This window comes from Eriocheir sinensis, chromosome 16 (assembly GCF_024679095.1).
Source record: "Eriocheir sinensis breed Jianghai 21 chromosome 16, ASM2467909v1, whole genome shotgun sequence".
Classification (NCBI taxonomy): Eukaryota; Metazoa; Arthropoda; class Malacostraca; order Decapoda; family Varunidae; genus Eriocheir; species Eriocheir sinensis.
This window is the reverse complement of record NC_066524.1, coordinates 20,424,902-20,441,012: the sequence shown is the minus strand read 5'-3', so window position 1 is coordinate 20,441,012 and position 16,111 is coordinate 20,424,902. Positions and strand designations below refer to the sequence as shown.

The following is a 16,111-nucleotide window of genomic DNA, read 5'->3' as shown; positions in this document are numbered from 1 at the left end:
GACGAGAACGAGAAAAATGGGAGAAACGGAGAAAATGAGAAACAGGAGGAATGGGATATGGATGAAGGAGGAGAAATAGAACCAGAAATGGAAATAGAAGAACGAATAGAAAAAGGAGGAGAAGAGGAGGAAAGAAGGAACAGGAGTGGAAGGGAGAAGGAAGGAGGATTGGAAAAGGAGAAATAGTAGAACGAACAGAAGGAGAAGAGAGGAGAAAAGGAGAGGAGGAAGGAAGGGACAGGGGAGGAAAAGGGCGGAGGAGGGAGAAGACGAGGAAGAGAAGAAGGAGGAGGAGGGAAATATGGTGATCATGGTGTTAATGGTGACTCAGAGGACCTCCATTTAAGGTTATCTGAACTATTGAAGAAGGAGAAGGAGGAGGAAGAGGAGGAGGAAGAGGAAGAAGAGGAGAGAAGAACGAATAGGTACGAAGAAAATAAAAACCAGAAGACAATAAAAGTAATAGTAGTAATAGTAGTAGTAGTAGTAGTAGTAGTAGTAGTAGTAGTAGTAGTAGTAGTAGTAGTAGCAGTAGGAGGAGGAGGAGGAGGAGAGGGAAGAAAACAGAAAAGAAGAACGAATATAGAGAAAACAATAGCAACAACAGTAGTAGTAGTAGTAGTAGTAGTAGTAGTAGTAGTAGTAGTAGTAGTAGTAGTAGTAGCAGAGTACACTTATCACAGGATGTCCCCTCTTAGCCCCACCTGTCCAGTGTAAAGCAAGAGGTGACGTAACACTTAAGTGGACACCTGCTGAGGATGTGATGGTGGTGGTAAGGGAGGGTAAGGACGAAAGGGAGAAAGGGTAAGGGAGGAGTGAGGAAGATTTAATAATGATCATAAGGGTGAGGAAGACAGGGAGAATGAGGGAGAGTAGAGGACGAAAGAGATGGGAGATAGAGGAAGGGAGAGAAAGGGAAAGGGAGGATTGAGGAAGAGTTAATGATCGCAAGGGTGAGGAACAGAGGGAGAGTAGAGGACGAAAGAGAAGGGAGATAGAGGAAGGGAGAGAAAGGGAAAGGAAGATTGATAAAGAGGTAATAATAATAGCAAGAATGAGGAAGAGTAGAAGAGGATGAAAGATGATGGAGGGAGACGATAAGGGAGAAAGGGAGGATAGAAGAGGTAATAATAATCGTAAGGGTGAGAACGAGAGGGAGAAAGAGGGAGAATAAAAGAAAGGACGAGATGAGAGATAGAGGAGAGGAAGGGAGAAGATAAAGGGAGAGGAAGAGATAATGAGAGAGAAACAAAGGGAGATGAAGAGGAAGTGAAGGAAGATAAAGGAGAACTTGACAATAGAGAAAGAAGGGTGAAGGAAGGAGAGGAAGAAAGACAAGAGAATAGAGAAGAAAGAACGAGAAGGAGGAGGAGGAGGAGAGAAAGGAGAGAAAATTGTATTGGAGATGGAGATTGATGGAAAAAGAGGGAGAGATAAATCGTGGAAATGATTACCGTGGAGAGAGAGAGAGAGAGAGAGAGAGAGAGAGAGAGAGAGAGAGAGAGAGAGAGAGAGAGAGAGGCAGAAAGGGGGGAATGAAGGAAAAAAAAAAAGGGACCCAGTAGAGAGAGAGAGAGAGAGAGAGAGAGAGAGAGAGAGAGAGAGAGAGAGAGAGAGAGAGAGAGAGAGAGGGGTACGCTAGGAAGAAAGGGGGAATGAAGGAAAAAAAATAAAGGGACCCAGTAGAGGAGAGAGAGAGAGAGAGAGAGAGGCAGACGAAGGGCAGACGAGTGAGTGCTTCTCCGCCACACCTTCGCTTCCACTTCAAAAACCGGTTCTCTCTCTCTCTCTCTCTCAGCCAAGCCTTTTTATTCCTCCTCCTCCTCCTCCTTATTCTCTTTTATTATCTCCTTTTCTTTACTTCCCTCTCCTTCTTTATTTGTTCCTTCTCTTCAACATCTATTTTTTTGTTTTCTGTTCTCTCTTCTTCTCCTCTTTCTATTTTCTTTCTATTCTTAAACTTTACAACACCTCTCCTCATCCGCTTAAGTCTTTTTTTCCTCCTCCTTCTTTTATTCTTTTTCTTTTTTCCCATTTCCTTGTTTACACGCTTCTTATCAACATCCTTGCATGAATTTCTTTTCCATTCCTCTTTCTTCCTTATTCTCCTTCCATTGTTTCATTTCTTGTTTACACACTCCTCTTCTATATCCTTATCTGATTTGCTTATCTTATCCTTATTTTCCTCCTATTGCAACTATCTTCATCTTCACTCCTTCACACCCATTGGTCAATTATTCTCTCTCTCTCTCTCTCTCTCTCTCTCTCTCTCTCTCTCTCTCTCTCTCTTTATAATTCTCCTTTCTTTTCCTTTTTCTCTCCTTTCCTTTTACGTTCCTGTTTCCAAATGTTCCTTGATAACCCTGCATCCTCTTCCTCCACCTCCCCCTCCTCTTCCTCTTCCTCTTCCTCCTCCCTCTCCCCCTCCTCTTCCTCCTCCTCTTCCTCTTATACGACCACCAGTGTTGCAGTATAAATGAGACAGAATAACAACAGTAGGAGCAAAGAACGTTGTGTGTGTGTGTGTGTGTGTGTGTGTGTGTGTGTGTGTGTGCAACTTTGCCGCCACGTACACACAAACTTAAAGGAGCTGGTTTCCCTTACATGCATTCGAAGAGGAGGAGGAGGAGAAAGAGGAGGAGGAAGGGAATAAGAAGAGAAGGAGAAAGAGGAGGAGTAGGAGGAAAAAGAGGAGGAGGAAGGGGATAAGAAGGAAGAAGAGGAGGAATTAAGAATCGTCATTGAAAGCATATATCTAAAAGGGAGAAGAAGAAGAAGAAGAAGAAGAAGAAGAAGCAGAAATGAGGACAAATTGGACGTGGATCGAGGAGGAGGAAAAAGAAGATAAAAAGGAGAACAAGAAGTAAACTGCATGCAAAGAAAAGGAGGAAGAAGGAGAACACTGAGTAAGAAGTGGAAGAAGCAAAACAACAAGAACAAGGAACACGTCACTAAAACAAAATAACAAAATGAGGATGAAAATTACCAAGAGGAGGAGGAGAAGAGGAGGAGGAGGAGGCCAGCTGGTAAGGTAGTGAAGAGGTGAGTGACTCGGTGTGTTTATCTGTCTTAGTCGTTTATGGAATGTTTGTGTGTGTTTGTGGAGAGAGAGAGAGAGAGAGAGAGAGAGAGAGAGAGAGAGAGAGAGAGAGAGAGAGAGAGAGAGAGAGTATAGGACACAGAATAGAGGTAAAAAAGACGAAAAAAGAAAAGAAAAGCAACAAAAAAAAGATAAGAAAAGAATAAGAAATAAATGATGAGATGTGTGAACCCCTCTCTCTCTCTCTCTCTCTCTCTCTCTCACACACACACACACACACACACACACAGCATTACTAAACAACAACACCAAAGCCAACTTGCATCTTACCCCCAACCCCCCTTCTACTCTCTCTCTCTCTCTCTCTCTCTCTCTCTCTCTCTCTCTCTCTCTCTCTCTCTCAGCAGTGTCACCTCCCCATCCCTCCCTCCCCTCCTCCTCCTCCTCCTCCTCCTCCCCCACCCTCCAACTGACCAGGGAAACCGTTAGCATGAGCGAATGTGAATATTGATGAAGGAGAATGACCGGAGGAATGAATATGAGGAAAGAAGGGAAGGAAATGAAGAAAGGAGGGAAGGAGGAAAGAGAGGGGAAGAGAGAGGAAGAAATGAAGGAGGAATCAGCGTGGAAGCATGTGAGAATGAACGAAGGAAAGATAGATATAGAAGTAAATGAAGAATGAGGAGAGAAAGAAATGAAGGAGAAAATAAATGAGGTGAGGGAGAGAAGGAATCAGTGTGGATGAGTGAATGAAAGAAGGAAGGAAGGAGGGAACAAAGGAAATATATATAGAAAGAAAAGAATGATTGACAGTATATAAGAGAGAAAGAGGGAAGAAGAATGAGATAATTAACTTTTCTACTAAAGAAAGGAAGAAAAATGAACGTGAGAAAAAATAAACATAATAAGTGTGAAAGGGAGGAAGGATAAAGGAAGAAAGGAGAAAGAAAGAAATACAAGAGAAGAAAGAAAGGACATAAGGAAGGAATGGATAACAAAGGAAGGGAAAAAGAAAGACAGAATAGGAAAAAATGGGGGAGAGAACGGAAGAATAAAGAGAGAAAGAAATAAAAGAAGAGAAGAAATAAGGAGGAAAATAAGGAAAGAAGAAAATAATGGAAAGCAAAGAAAGTAAAAAATAAAGAAGAAAAACAGAAGAAGGAAGGGCATAAGGATAAGCAACGGAAGGAGAGAAAGAAAGAAATACAAGGAAAAGAAAGAATGAAGGAATAAAGGAATGAAAAACAAAGGAATTAAAGCAAACAGGAATAATGAAAGAAAGACAGGATCGAAAGGAAGAAAAAACGAGGCAAACAACAAGGAACGGATAGCAGGGAAAAAAGAAATACAAGAAAGAAGAAGAAAGAACAAGAAAATAAAGGAAAACAAAAGACAAACTGTTCTCCCTGACACGCAACTCAACCAGAAGAACAAAGAAGAGAACATCATTACCAAGACCACTCAACAGCTACATTATAAAAAACACAAGTGGACCCAATAGATTACGATGATGAATGGCCAAAATGTGCTAATAAGAGGGTCAAGAGCATGCAAATATATCATTATGCTTGGGGCTTTGAGTGTGTAAGGGCGCGTGTACTTGCTCTCTCTCTCTCTCTCTCTCTCTCTCTCTCACACACACACACACACACACACACACACACACACACACACACACTCAAACACACACACACAAACACACACGTCATAATCTTCATCATCATAAAGTCTGAGGAAGAAAAATAAAGAGAAAGAAAAACGAAGAGGATAAGGAGGAAGAGGAGTTGAAGGAAGATGAGGAGGAGGGGGAGGAAGAAGACGAAATGGAGGAAGAAGAGAAGGAAGGAGGAGGAGAAATTTTATATGTTATCCATCTCGTTGACACGTAATTAGATACATAAGATTGATTCACGAATTCCTTAATGAAGTCCCTAGGTAGAGAGAGAGAGAGAGAGAGAGAGAGAGAGAGAGAGAGAGAGAGAGTGTGTGTGGTGGTGATGAGGACGATGTTACAAGGAGGAAGAAAACAGGACAAGAGAGAGAGAGAGAGGAGGGTGTGTGCGCGTGTAGAAAATTGTTGTATTCAAGTGTTTAAGGAGGAAGAGAAGGAGGAGGAGGAAGAGAATGAAAAGGAGGACAAGGAAAGGTGGAAGACCCGTGACAATTGATCGAGACAAAGAAGAGAAAAAGGAAGATTGCGGAGAAGAGGAGGAGGAGGAAGAGAAAGAAGCAAAAGGAGGAGGTACTCAATTTTCAAACCAGTTCCTCACCGCCTCATATACCTTCTAGCCTTGAATCTTCCTCCTCCCCCTCTTCCTCCTTTACTTCCTTGGACAATACAAAATTAATAAGATAAGGAAATCAGACCCCACTAATCTAATCTTCTTCCTGACTCATCTTCCTTCTCCTATTATGCTTCCTTAAATTGGACGATATAGTTAATAAAATATGGAAACCAGACTCCGTTTATCTTTTCTTCCTTATCAAAATCGCAAAACAATGAAGAAATAAATATGAAACAGGCCTGAGAGAGAGAGAGAGAGAGAGAGAGAGAGAGAGAGAGAGAGAGAGAGAGAGAGAGAGAGTAAATTGATGGAGATAAGCCAAGATAAAGAGAGGAAGGGGTCAAAAATCATACCACAGACGTAAAATTTAAGATATACCCTCAAGTTCCTGTCTATTTTCAATCCACTTATCTATCGTATCACTCCTTCCTTCGTTATCAGTCTAGATGAAACAAAAAGTGCGATAACAATGAGTAGAATGAAGTTAGAACTGAGACACAGACATACAGACACAGACATACAGACACGGTCATCGCCCCTATGTGAAAATGACTACTTCTGTTATTGGTGGGGCCAGCTAGACAGAGCTAAGCCACAACATTCCTCAGAGTCGACAGTCATATTCTACCCCGAGGCAACATGGACCGTATGGAGGAGGAAGAGGAAGATGAGGAGGAGGATGTTTATTTGTCTTCTCAAGGGAGGAGTATTGCGAGGATTTCTGACAAGCTCTGTAGCCTTCCTGTGTTTTCAGTCCTTTTACTGCTAAACATGTTCTTTGGGTCTCAATTTTACGTTTTTCTGGGATATTTTTCTTATTTTCTTCCCTCGTAATGTATGCCTGTCTTTGTATTCTTCCTGTGCTTTCAGAATCCTTTTACTGCTAAACATGGTCTTTATCTTACGTTTACGAATTTCTGGAATACTTAAGTTATTATTCTCTCCTTCTTTACCTGTCTCGACGTAGGCCTATGTGTTTGTGTTTTCCGTCTTCGTATATTCTTAATTTTTACTCATTTCGGCTTTCCTTGAATATCTAACAAGCAAGTATTCTCATTTATCTGCTGTTTCATTTATAATTGTTAACAGTTTCAATATACGCGTCTTCCAAGCCTTATATCCATTCAGGCTTCACTAAGAACATACAACTATCTTCTAACCTCTCCTTTCATTATCTTTCATCAGTGTATCCCAGTTTTTTCTCCTCGACCTCTCCTCATATAATTAGGTGTTTGTTTTATCGTCCCTCCTCCCGAGTCTAGGGCAAGGCCAGCTTCTTAGAATCATATTAATGAATCACTAATATTATGTTGCTTTAAGCGTAGACTCTGTTATAAGCGTAGCAGCCCCAAGCTCTTTTTTTACGTTGATTATCAGCTTCCCTTGACCCCTCCCTTCCCTCCCTCCTTTCTCTCTTCCCCTTCCCCACCCTTCCTCTATTGCATTATAATTCAAACCAAAGTTCATATAATTATCCCAGCCACGCCCTATAAATAATGCTTGTCTAATTGTATCCCCATCTGTCTTAATACTTATTTTCTTTCTCCTTTTGTTCTGCCAATCTCCACCACTACAAATTTGGCTAATGAGGGTATGACAAGTCGGGCAGTGAGTCATAAGAGGGAAATTGTAACATGCCAGTCAGTCTCATGCATGGGTTTTTAGTGTTACTGTTTTTAGTGTTACTGTATCAAATAATTATAGTAACAAAGGATATTGAAAGGTAGGAGTCAGTCTATAAACTCTAAAGCATCAGTGTAGGATGTCTGAGTGTAATGTTGCTATAAAAAAATAATTGTTAAACAGGTCACGTTCAAATCTTATGCATCAGTGTCAGTATAGAAAGTCATAAGTCAGAGTTTAGTGTTGCTATTTAAAATAATTATACGGGTCACGCCCAAGGCAAGTCGTGTTCCGCAAGGCAAGAGTCTCATGGTGTAGTTAACTTTCAGCTGGTCTGTCTGTCTGTGCCGCGTCATGGCCATCCCAGGCACTCTGACACGCTCTTACTAAGCCGGCCGTGAAAATGGCTTGTCACTCCACTCCCCGATCACTCCCACTCTGTAACTCTTCGTCCATTCACTCACTCGTCTAACCCATCCGTTATTCTTCCCTTACCACACAACCGCATGTTCAGGTCATAATGGTTGTTGCATTATTAGTACAAGTATTACATTACTCTTCAACTCCCACTCCGCATCTCTTATAAAGACACTACCAGCCCATTTCAGCTACTCTTTCCTTACCAATCAACCTCATAATGTGTGTATATATTGTTTTGCTGCCTTTCAATATCCGATGTTACTATAATTATTTAATGCAGTAACACAGAAGAATATATAGTACAAAAACATTACTCAACTCCCAACTCCCCCACTCCCTCTCACTCCTCTTCCAACTTAACTCCACTCTCATGACCATTCCCACTCCCCAATCAGTTACATTTCATCAATTCTTGTATCACTCCACCTCTATGTTGCATATACTCCACTAAAATCCACTGTAAAAAGGCTTGCCATTCCCTTCCATGACCATTCCCACCCCCAATTAAGTTACATTTCATCCACTCCCTTCCCTCTCTCCGATATACTTCGATAAAATCCACTCCGTATCGGTCATTGCATCCACTCCACTACAATACCACTCCCTCCAAACTAATATCTAGGACGCAGAAAACAAGGACATCAGTAGCAATATAAATCACTAAACCATTAAAAAAAAAATCGCGTGTAGTATATGGACACAAACAGGACTTCGAGGACACCTACTTCACTTATGGCCGGCTAGCGTTATGGATGTCGAAGGGGAGACGCCGAAGAGGTGCTGGGGTAGATTTTCACGGCCACACGAGTTACTGATCCACGGTAGCGGCGCGTATCCTCTTCCCACCACAGCCAGATCTCAACTGAGTTGCCAACGTGTCTACTACTTGCTTCCGCCAACTCCTACACCAACCCGCCCAAAAGGAGCCCAATATGTAGATAGCGTAGGGCATTCCTCCCCCCATCACGGGTAGTTTCAGCGTATAACACATCTTTGCAATTATACCCTCCCATCACACAGGTAGTTTCAACATTTATATATCTTTAGGTTCAATATTATATCCTTCAGCTAAATCCACTTTGCAACCATCCCTTTTTGATCAACCTTTCAATGATGCTGCAGTCACTCACCTAAGAGGTCCAGTATCTCTATTCACTCCAATTTGATCCCTGCATCAACCACAGGGTCATTTAATGTTACTGTACTTATCAACTGAGCATGGGTGTAAATCTTGCTTGCTTTAAATTTTTTGGTAAAACTCTGAACTAACCGAGAAAAGGTACATAACCCAGTGATGAGTACAATATAATAATAAGCTTGGAGATGATCACAGGCAGGCATCAAGTGGGTATTCTTATCTGCTGTTAGATACATGGAAAGGCAAGGAAAAATTGAAAAAAATTATAAGCCCAGTCCCCCTCAATGACCAGATATTTGTCAGTAAAAAAAAAAAAAAATAAAAAAAATAAAAATAAAAAATAATAATAATAATAAAAAAATCTAGTAAAAAATCAATACTTAACAAGTTAACCACAAATGGGTGTAGACTTGGAGGTACTATTTGGTAAGGCTCTGGTTGATCATATACATCTTTCATATAGGTTCTGTTGGCAGTATTTCTTTGGGTAGTTTTATGAAAAGACAATTCGACAAAGCTTCCGCAACAAGGAAAAAAGTCGAGAACTCAGCTCCTTTTTTGTGACTGGGAAAAAGTAGCTGTTACAAGAGCAGTGCAGCTGGCAAGATTCTACAGTGTGGTGCTACAAGACAAGCAAAGTTAATGAATAACAGGAAGAGAGTGGGTGAAAGTACAGAGCCCTGTGGAACACCACTGTTGATAGTTTTTTTTTTTTTATTTTTTTTTTTTTTTACGTTGTTGCCTATTGCGCCGGTAGGTATCTTCCCGGTGGGGCCTGATGGTCGGCCCAAGACTTCTTCCAGGTGGGGCCTGATGGTCGGCCCAGCCTGTTCTGGCGCAGGCGAGTGTTTATAGTGGCGCCATCTTGCATTGGCTCATGCTGCCCCCCGGAACTCGTACTTGATTCGTTTGGACGGCTTCCTCTAGAGTCCGGGTTGATGGGTGGTCTTCAGGACAGCATGTGGGTAGCTTTAAGCCACTCGGCGGTGACCGAAAAATCCGAGTGGTAGCGTGAGGATTCGAACCCGCGTCGTCCATCACGCGGCGAATATGGGTCCAGTACGCTATCACTTCGGCCACCGCCTACCCCTAAGGGGAAGAACAGTGACCGTCTACCACAGAAGAGATAGAACGGCCGGAAAGGAAGCTGGAGATAAAGGAACAGAGGGGATAGAAACCATGAGGGCAGTTTAGAAAGCAAAGACTTGTGCCACTCTATCAAAGGCTTTTGATATGTCAAGTGCAATTGCGGAAGCTTCACCGAAATGGCTAAGAGAGGATGACCAAGAGTCAGTTAAGAGAGCAAGATCGCCAGTAGAATGCCCCTTGCAGAACCCATACTGGCAATCAGATAAAAGGTCAGAAGTGGAAAGGTGCTTTTGAATCTTCCGGTTAAGGATTGATTCAAAAGCTTTAGATAGACAGGAAAGTAAAGCTATAGGGCGGTAGTTCGAGGGGTTGGAACAGTCACCCTTCTTAGGCACAGGCTGTAGGAAGGTGTACTTCCAGCAGGCAGGAAAGGTAGATGTTGATAGGCAAAGATTAAAGAGTTTGATCAGGCAGGGTGTCAGCATGGAGGCACAGTTTTTAAGGACAATAGGAGGCACTCCATTAGGTCCATAAGCCTTCTGAGAGTTGAAGCCAGAGAGGGCATAGAAAACATCATTCTTAAGAATCTTTATAGCAAGCATAAAGGAGTCAGAGGGGGGATGAGTAGGAGGAATATGCCCAGAATTGTCCTCAGTGGAGTTTTTACAGAAAGTTTGAGAGAAGAGTTCAGCCTTAGAGATAGATGAGACGGTGATGCTGCCGTCAGGGTTAAGGAGAGGAGGGAAAGATAAAGAAGTGAAGTGAAACTGCTGCCACCATTTATATTACTCTGGTTGAGTTTATGAAAAGGTCCATGTTTTTAGTCCAAAATATATTTATCTGCAAAGCACAACAAGAATGGTATACACAAGCTGCGGACAAGACGTGTGAGAAATGTATGGATGTCGCGGCTGCCAGCCTGTAACTGACCACTGCTGGCAGAGAGAAATACAAGCTATACAGAATATGGAAAGTTACTTGCATAACACATATGGCAGCACAACACAACACCTCAGGGGAAGTGGATCTTCATGTGTTTGGCAATATCCGTCTTGGTCTGGAAATGCTTCCCACAAACATCACACTTGAACAATCTCCGGCCAGCGTGTTTGAGGATGTGCCTGCTCAACAAAGACATAGATATGAACCTCTTGCCACACTCTTGGCATTCATGAGGTCTTTCACCAATGTGTGTAATGGTGTGTCTTTTGAGGTCACTCTTCTTTGTAAACTTTTTGCCACACTCTTGGCATTCATGAGGTCTTTCACCAGTGTGTGTAAGGGTGTGTGTGGTGAGGTGACTCTTAATACTGAACTTTTTGCCACACTCACGGCATTCATGAGGTCTTTCACCAGTGTGTGTAAGGGTGTGTCTGTTGAGGTGACTCTTAACAATGAACTTTTTGCCACACTCATGGCATTTATGAGATCCTTCGCCAGTGTGTGTAAGGGTGTGTCTGTTGAGGTGACTCATCTTTTTGAACTTCTTGCCACACCCATGACATTCATGAGGTCTTTCAACAGTGTGTGTAATGGTGTGTCTGTTAAGGTTACTGTTATCACTGAACTTTTTGCCACAAACATGGCATTCATGAGGTCTTTCACCAGTGTGTGTAAGGGTGTGTATGTTGAGGGAACTCTTAACTTTGAACTTTTTGCCACACTCAAGGCATTCATGAGGTCTTTCACCAGTGTGTGAAAGGGTGTGTCTGTTGAGGGCACTCTTAACACTGAACTTTTGGCCACACTCAAGGCATTCATGAGGTCTTTCACCAGTGTGTTTAAGGGTGTGTATGTTGAGGGCACTCTTAGCACTGAACTTTTTGCCACACTCATGGCATTCATGAGGTCTTTCACAAGTGTGTGTAAGGGTGTGTGTGTTGAGGGCACTTTTAATATTGAACTTTTTGCCACACACATGGCATTTATGAGGTCTTTCACCAGTGTGTGTAAGGGTGTGTGTGTTGAGGTGACTCTTCTGAGTGAACTTTTTGCCACACTCATGGCATTCATGAGGTTTTTCACCAGTGTGTATAAGGGTGTGTGTGTTGAGTTCACACTTCTGGATGAACTTTTTACCACACTCATGACACTCATGAGGTCTTTCACCAGTGTGTATAAGGGTGTGTGTGTTGAGGTGACTCTTTTTAATGAACTTTTTGCCACACTCATGGCATTCATGAGGTCTTTCACCAGTGTGTGTAAGGGTGTGTGTGTTAAGGGCACTCTTAAAAATGAACTTTTTGCCACACACATGGCATTCATGAGGTCTTTCACCAGTGTGTGTAAGGGTGTGTGTGTTAAGGGCACTCTTAAAAATGAACTTTTTGCCACACACATGGCATTTATGAGGTCTTTCACTAGTGTGTGTAAAGGTGTGTGTGTTGAGGTGACTCTTCTTACTGAACTTTCTGCCACACTCACAGCATTCATGAGGTCTTCCTCCAGAGTGTGTGGGTGTACTTGGTGAGGACACCCTTCCCAGGGAGTCTTTTCCTACACTTTTGACACTCATGGTTCCCTTCATCAGTGTGTGCAAGGATGTGTCTCGTGAACCTGTTCTCAGTCTCAAGTCTTTTTGCTCTCAACCTTTCCCTCTCTTTTATGGTTGGAGATGCCAGCAGCAAAGTGGTAGTGGAGGTGGTGGTGGTGGTGGTGGCTCTCCTGATCACAACTGATCCTCACACCAGACAGTCTGCTCCTGCTAATGTCAGCCACTCAGGGTGCTGCCCAGCTCTGCAGCATCCACTGCAACATAGGTCAGCGGCAGCAAGGACGCAGGGAGCACATCACGGCACCCCCTCAGACCCTCACTTATGCACCAGCACCACCATGGCTGTAGGGGACAAAGATCACATCCTCATAGAAACATGATTCAAAATGAAAAAGCAGCTGCAAATTCCTAAAATATAACACAAAGTACATCAGTTAATAGTTGTCAACCACAATATTGTGAAAACTACACCAAATAAATTGAGGCAAAATAGACCCAGAGTAATGAATCAACATCTTGGAGGCAATCATGCAGCAGGGAGCTGAAAAGCACTTTGTAAAGACCTTCAGGAAAAGGGAAACTGAAAAACAAGAAGGGCAGAACCACACCAGTGAACAGACAGCATAAAAAAGGACATCAAGGAGAGAATACAAATGAAAAGTGCACAGAGCAGTGCTCTTCAAACTGGGTGTGCCGGCCACCTTCATGTGGCCAAGATTAAACAAGGGGTGGATGGCTGTCTTGGCGGGACAAGGGGTTGGACGAGGCCATACCCACGTGTCGGGATACATGGATAAGGGAGGAGGAATAAACAGCATCGGGATATAGTACATACATACATGAAATGAACATGAGCTAAACACCTCATACTGAGCCCCTGACACCCAGTTACTGTTCCTTTCCTTCACAGCAGTGGTTACTAACACACCCAGTTACTGTTCCTTTCAGCAGTGGTTGCTAACTCGGCCACCGCTACCACTCAGCCACCGCCCACCGCCACCACTCAGCCACCGCCCACCGCCACCACTCAGCCACCGCCCACCGCGCCGCCACCACTCAGCCACCGCCCACCGCCACCACTCAGCCACCGCCACCGCTCAGCCACCGCTACCACTCAGCCACCGCCCACCGCCACCACTCAGCCACCGCCCACCGCCACCACTCAGCCACCGCCCACCGCGCCGCCACCACTCAGCCACCACTCAGCCACCGCCACCGCTCAGCCACCGCCACCACTCAGCCACCGCCCACCGCTGGCTGAGGAGGAGACGAGGCATGGGGCGGGGCATGCAGCAAACCTTGGCCCCGATGCCTTCACCAACACACACACACGCCATGGTCCTCACCTCGGCCTGGGCACGGAGTCTTGGGGTCACCACTGGACGGAGGCTGCTGTGTGGAGTGCTGACGGCAACACCACCACCACCAGCAGCAGAAGTCAGCAGTAGCATCGGTCGGGAGTTTATGCCTTTGTAACGGCACTCTTTTTATTCCTCTTGATTGATTGATTGATGAACTATTTAGACTGTGAGAAAGCCTTTGACAGGGTCCCCCACGAAAGGCTGATGGCAAAACTATCATGCTCGGGAATAGCTGGAGACGTCCTGCGCTCGATCAGGGGCTTCCTCACAAACAGGACTCACCAGGTCCGCATCAGACAGGAGAGCTCTGGGAGTTTGCCTGTGTTAAGTGGAGTGCCACAGGGGTCTGTGCTCGGACCGGTCCTTTTCCTGGTCTACATTAACGACATTGTCTTCAGCATCGAGTCAACAGTGAGCCTGTTTGCCGACGACGCCAAAGTATACAGAGTGATGAAGGACAGAGACGATGCAGAAGCCCTTCAGCGTGACATGAAACGTTTGGAGGAGTGGAGTGCAAAGTGGTTACTCACCTTCAACACAGGCAAGTGCAAGACCATGCACATAGGGAACAGCGTACACCGAGCAGAATACCAGCTGAATGGCGTCAAGTTGGAGGAGTCGGACCGGGAAAAGGACCTTGGCATTATAGTGGCCAATAACCTCAAATCATCCAGTCACGTGGCAATGGTGGCTGCTAAAGCGAACAGCAGACTGGGCATCATCAAACGCAACTTCAGTGTGCTGGATAAGACCATCTTGCTGCCGCTATATCTCTCTCTAGTCCGGCCCATCTTGGACTACGGGGCCCAAGCGTGGTCCCCATACCTGGCAAAGGACATCCAGGCCTTGGAGAGGGTGCAGAGAAGGGCAACAAAGCTAGTACCAGGCATTGCCCAGCTGCCATACGAAGAGCGCTGTAAGCACCTTGGCCTCCAGACGCTACAAGAGAGAAGGGTGAGGGGTGACATGATCCAGACATACAAGCTCCTGCATGGCTACGAGGACGTCCCCCTCACCAGATTCTTTCAACTCAACACTCACCGACTGCGGGGCCACTCCTACAAGCTGAGTAAACCAGACCATTGGCGAACCACAATGAAGGGAAACTGGTTTGCCATTAGAGTTATAGACCCGTGGAATAAGCTCTCAGATAATGTGGTATCTGCCCCTTCAATAGCCAGTTTCAAATTGCGGTATGACAGGCACTTGGGTCAGGGGCATGAGGCTAACAGGTCTTAGAGGTGGGGAACACCAAAATAAGTCACTTCTTATTCCCCCACTATCCATTCATAGGTAAGCATTGTTTATTGTTGCAAGTAAAACAACAAAGGAGAAGGGAGGAGCATGCCATCCCAACCCCCAGGCAGGACAGAGTGTGATTATACAACTAAGGATACATGTGTCCTCTTCTTTTTCTCAGTCCTCTTTCCTCCCTTCTCCGATTCCTCTTTCCCCCCTTCTCCTCTTATTCTTCCTCCTCTCCTTCTCTTTCCTCTTGCTCTTCTCCTCCCCCTCTTCCTTTTATTCCTCTTCTCCTCCTCTCAGTACGTCCTCTTTCCTCCCTCCTCTTATCCCTCTTGCTCCTCTTCCTCTCCTTCTCTTTCCTCTTACTCTCCTCCTCCTCCTCTTATTCCTCTTCTCCTCCTCTCAGTACGTCGATCCTCTTTCCTCTTGCTCTTCCTCTTATTCTTCGATCTTCTCCTCCTCCTCTCAGTCTTCTTTCCTCTTCCTCTTATTCCTCCTCCTCTCAGTCCTCTTTCCTCTTGCTCTTCCTTCTCTTATTCCTTTTCTTCTTCTCATTCCTCTTTTCCTTCTTTTCTTCTTCCCTTCCCTCCACTTCTTCCTCTTCTTTCTTCTCGATCTCTTTACGAGGTCACAAGGTCATTCAAAGGTCACTAAGTTCTTTTTGAGGGGTCATCAGATTAAAAAAAGGTCAACATGTTCGTTTCTTGATGTCACAAGGTCAGAAAAAGGTTGCCAAGTTAATTTTCTTAGGTCAAATGGAAGGGCACTACGTTTTCGGGGGCTAATAAGGTTAAGAAAAGGTCACCAAGTTCTTTCTCGAGGTCAAAAGATCATGAATGGGAGTTTTTTGAGGTCATAAGGTCAATGAGGAAGGTCATTTTTGGGGGGTCAAGTTTTTTGTTTGGTTCTTCTGTGAAAAAATATATTGTAATTTTTGTTACTACTACTACTACTTCTACTAAAACTTCTACTACTACTACTACTACTACTACTACTACTACTACTACTACTGCTGCTACTGCTACTATTACTACCACTACTACTACTACTACTACTACTACTATTAACACATGTGTACCTATGAGATATATAAAAAGAACAAACTACTAACAATATTTTTATCCTACAGATCTGTTTAGGTTACTTTTTTTTCTTGTATCAAATCTTCAAGTTCTGGAGCAAAAGACGAGACAGGAAAACTAAATACAAATAAACCTTTCGGGACCTTTTTTTATGACTCTTTAATATTCATCTTGTTTGATCAACAACTCCGGAATATCAGCTGAGACAGGCATCGTTAGTACACACACACACACACACACACACACACACACACACACACACACACACACACACATATATACAAACTAACCACATATATACACACACACTCATTCATACATATATACACACACA

General features: G+C 43.9%; 1 protein-coding gene across 1 annotated transcript; it reads left to right on the top strand.

The window, feature by feature from the left end:
- Positions 1–10,922: 10,922 nt before the first annotated feature.
- Positions 10,923–12,065, top strand: LOC126999175 (uncharacterized). Its single transcript, XM_050861504.1, has 3 exons — positions 10,923–11,275; positions 11,360–11,779; positions 11,864–12,065. Exons 1-3 carry the CDS (start codon positions 10,935–10,937, stop codon positions 12,063–12,065), a joined length of 963 nt encoding a protein of 320 aa, XP_050717461.1. The 5' UTR covers positions 10,923–10,934.
- The last annotated feature ends 4,046 nt before the right edge of the window (positions 12,066–16,111 follow it).

Coding starts and splice junctions, on each gene's coding strand:
- LOC126999175 (XM_050861504.1), top strand. CDS start 10,935: ATGAGGTCTTTCACCAGTGTGTGTAAGGGTGTGTCTGTTGAGGTGACT. Junction 11,276..11,359: donor ACACTCAAGGCATTCATGAG/GTCTTTCACCAG, acceptor GGCATTCATGAG/GTCTTTCACCAGTGTGTTTA. Junction 11,780..11,863: donor ACACTCATGGCATTCATGAG/GTCTTTCACCAG, acceptor GGCATTCATGAG/GTCTTTCACCAGTGTGTGTA.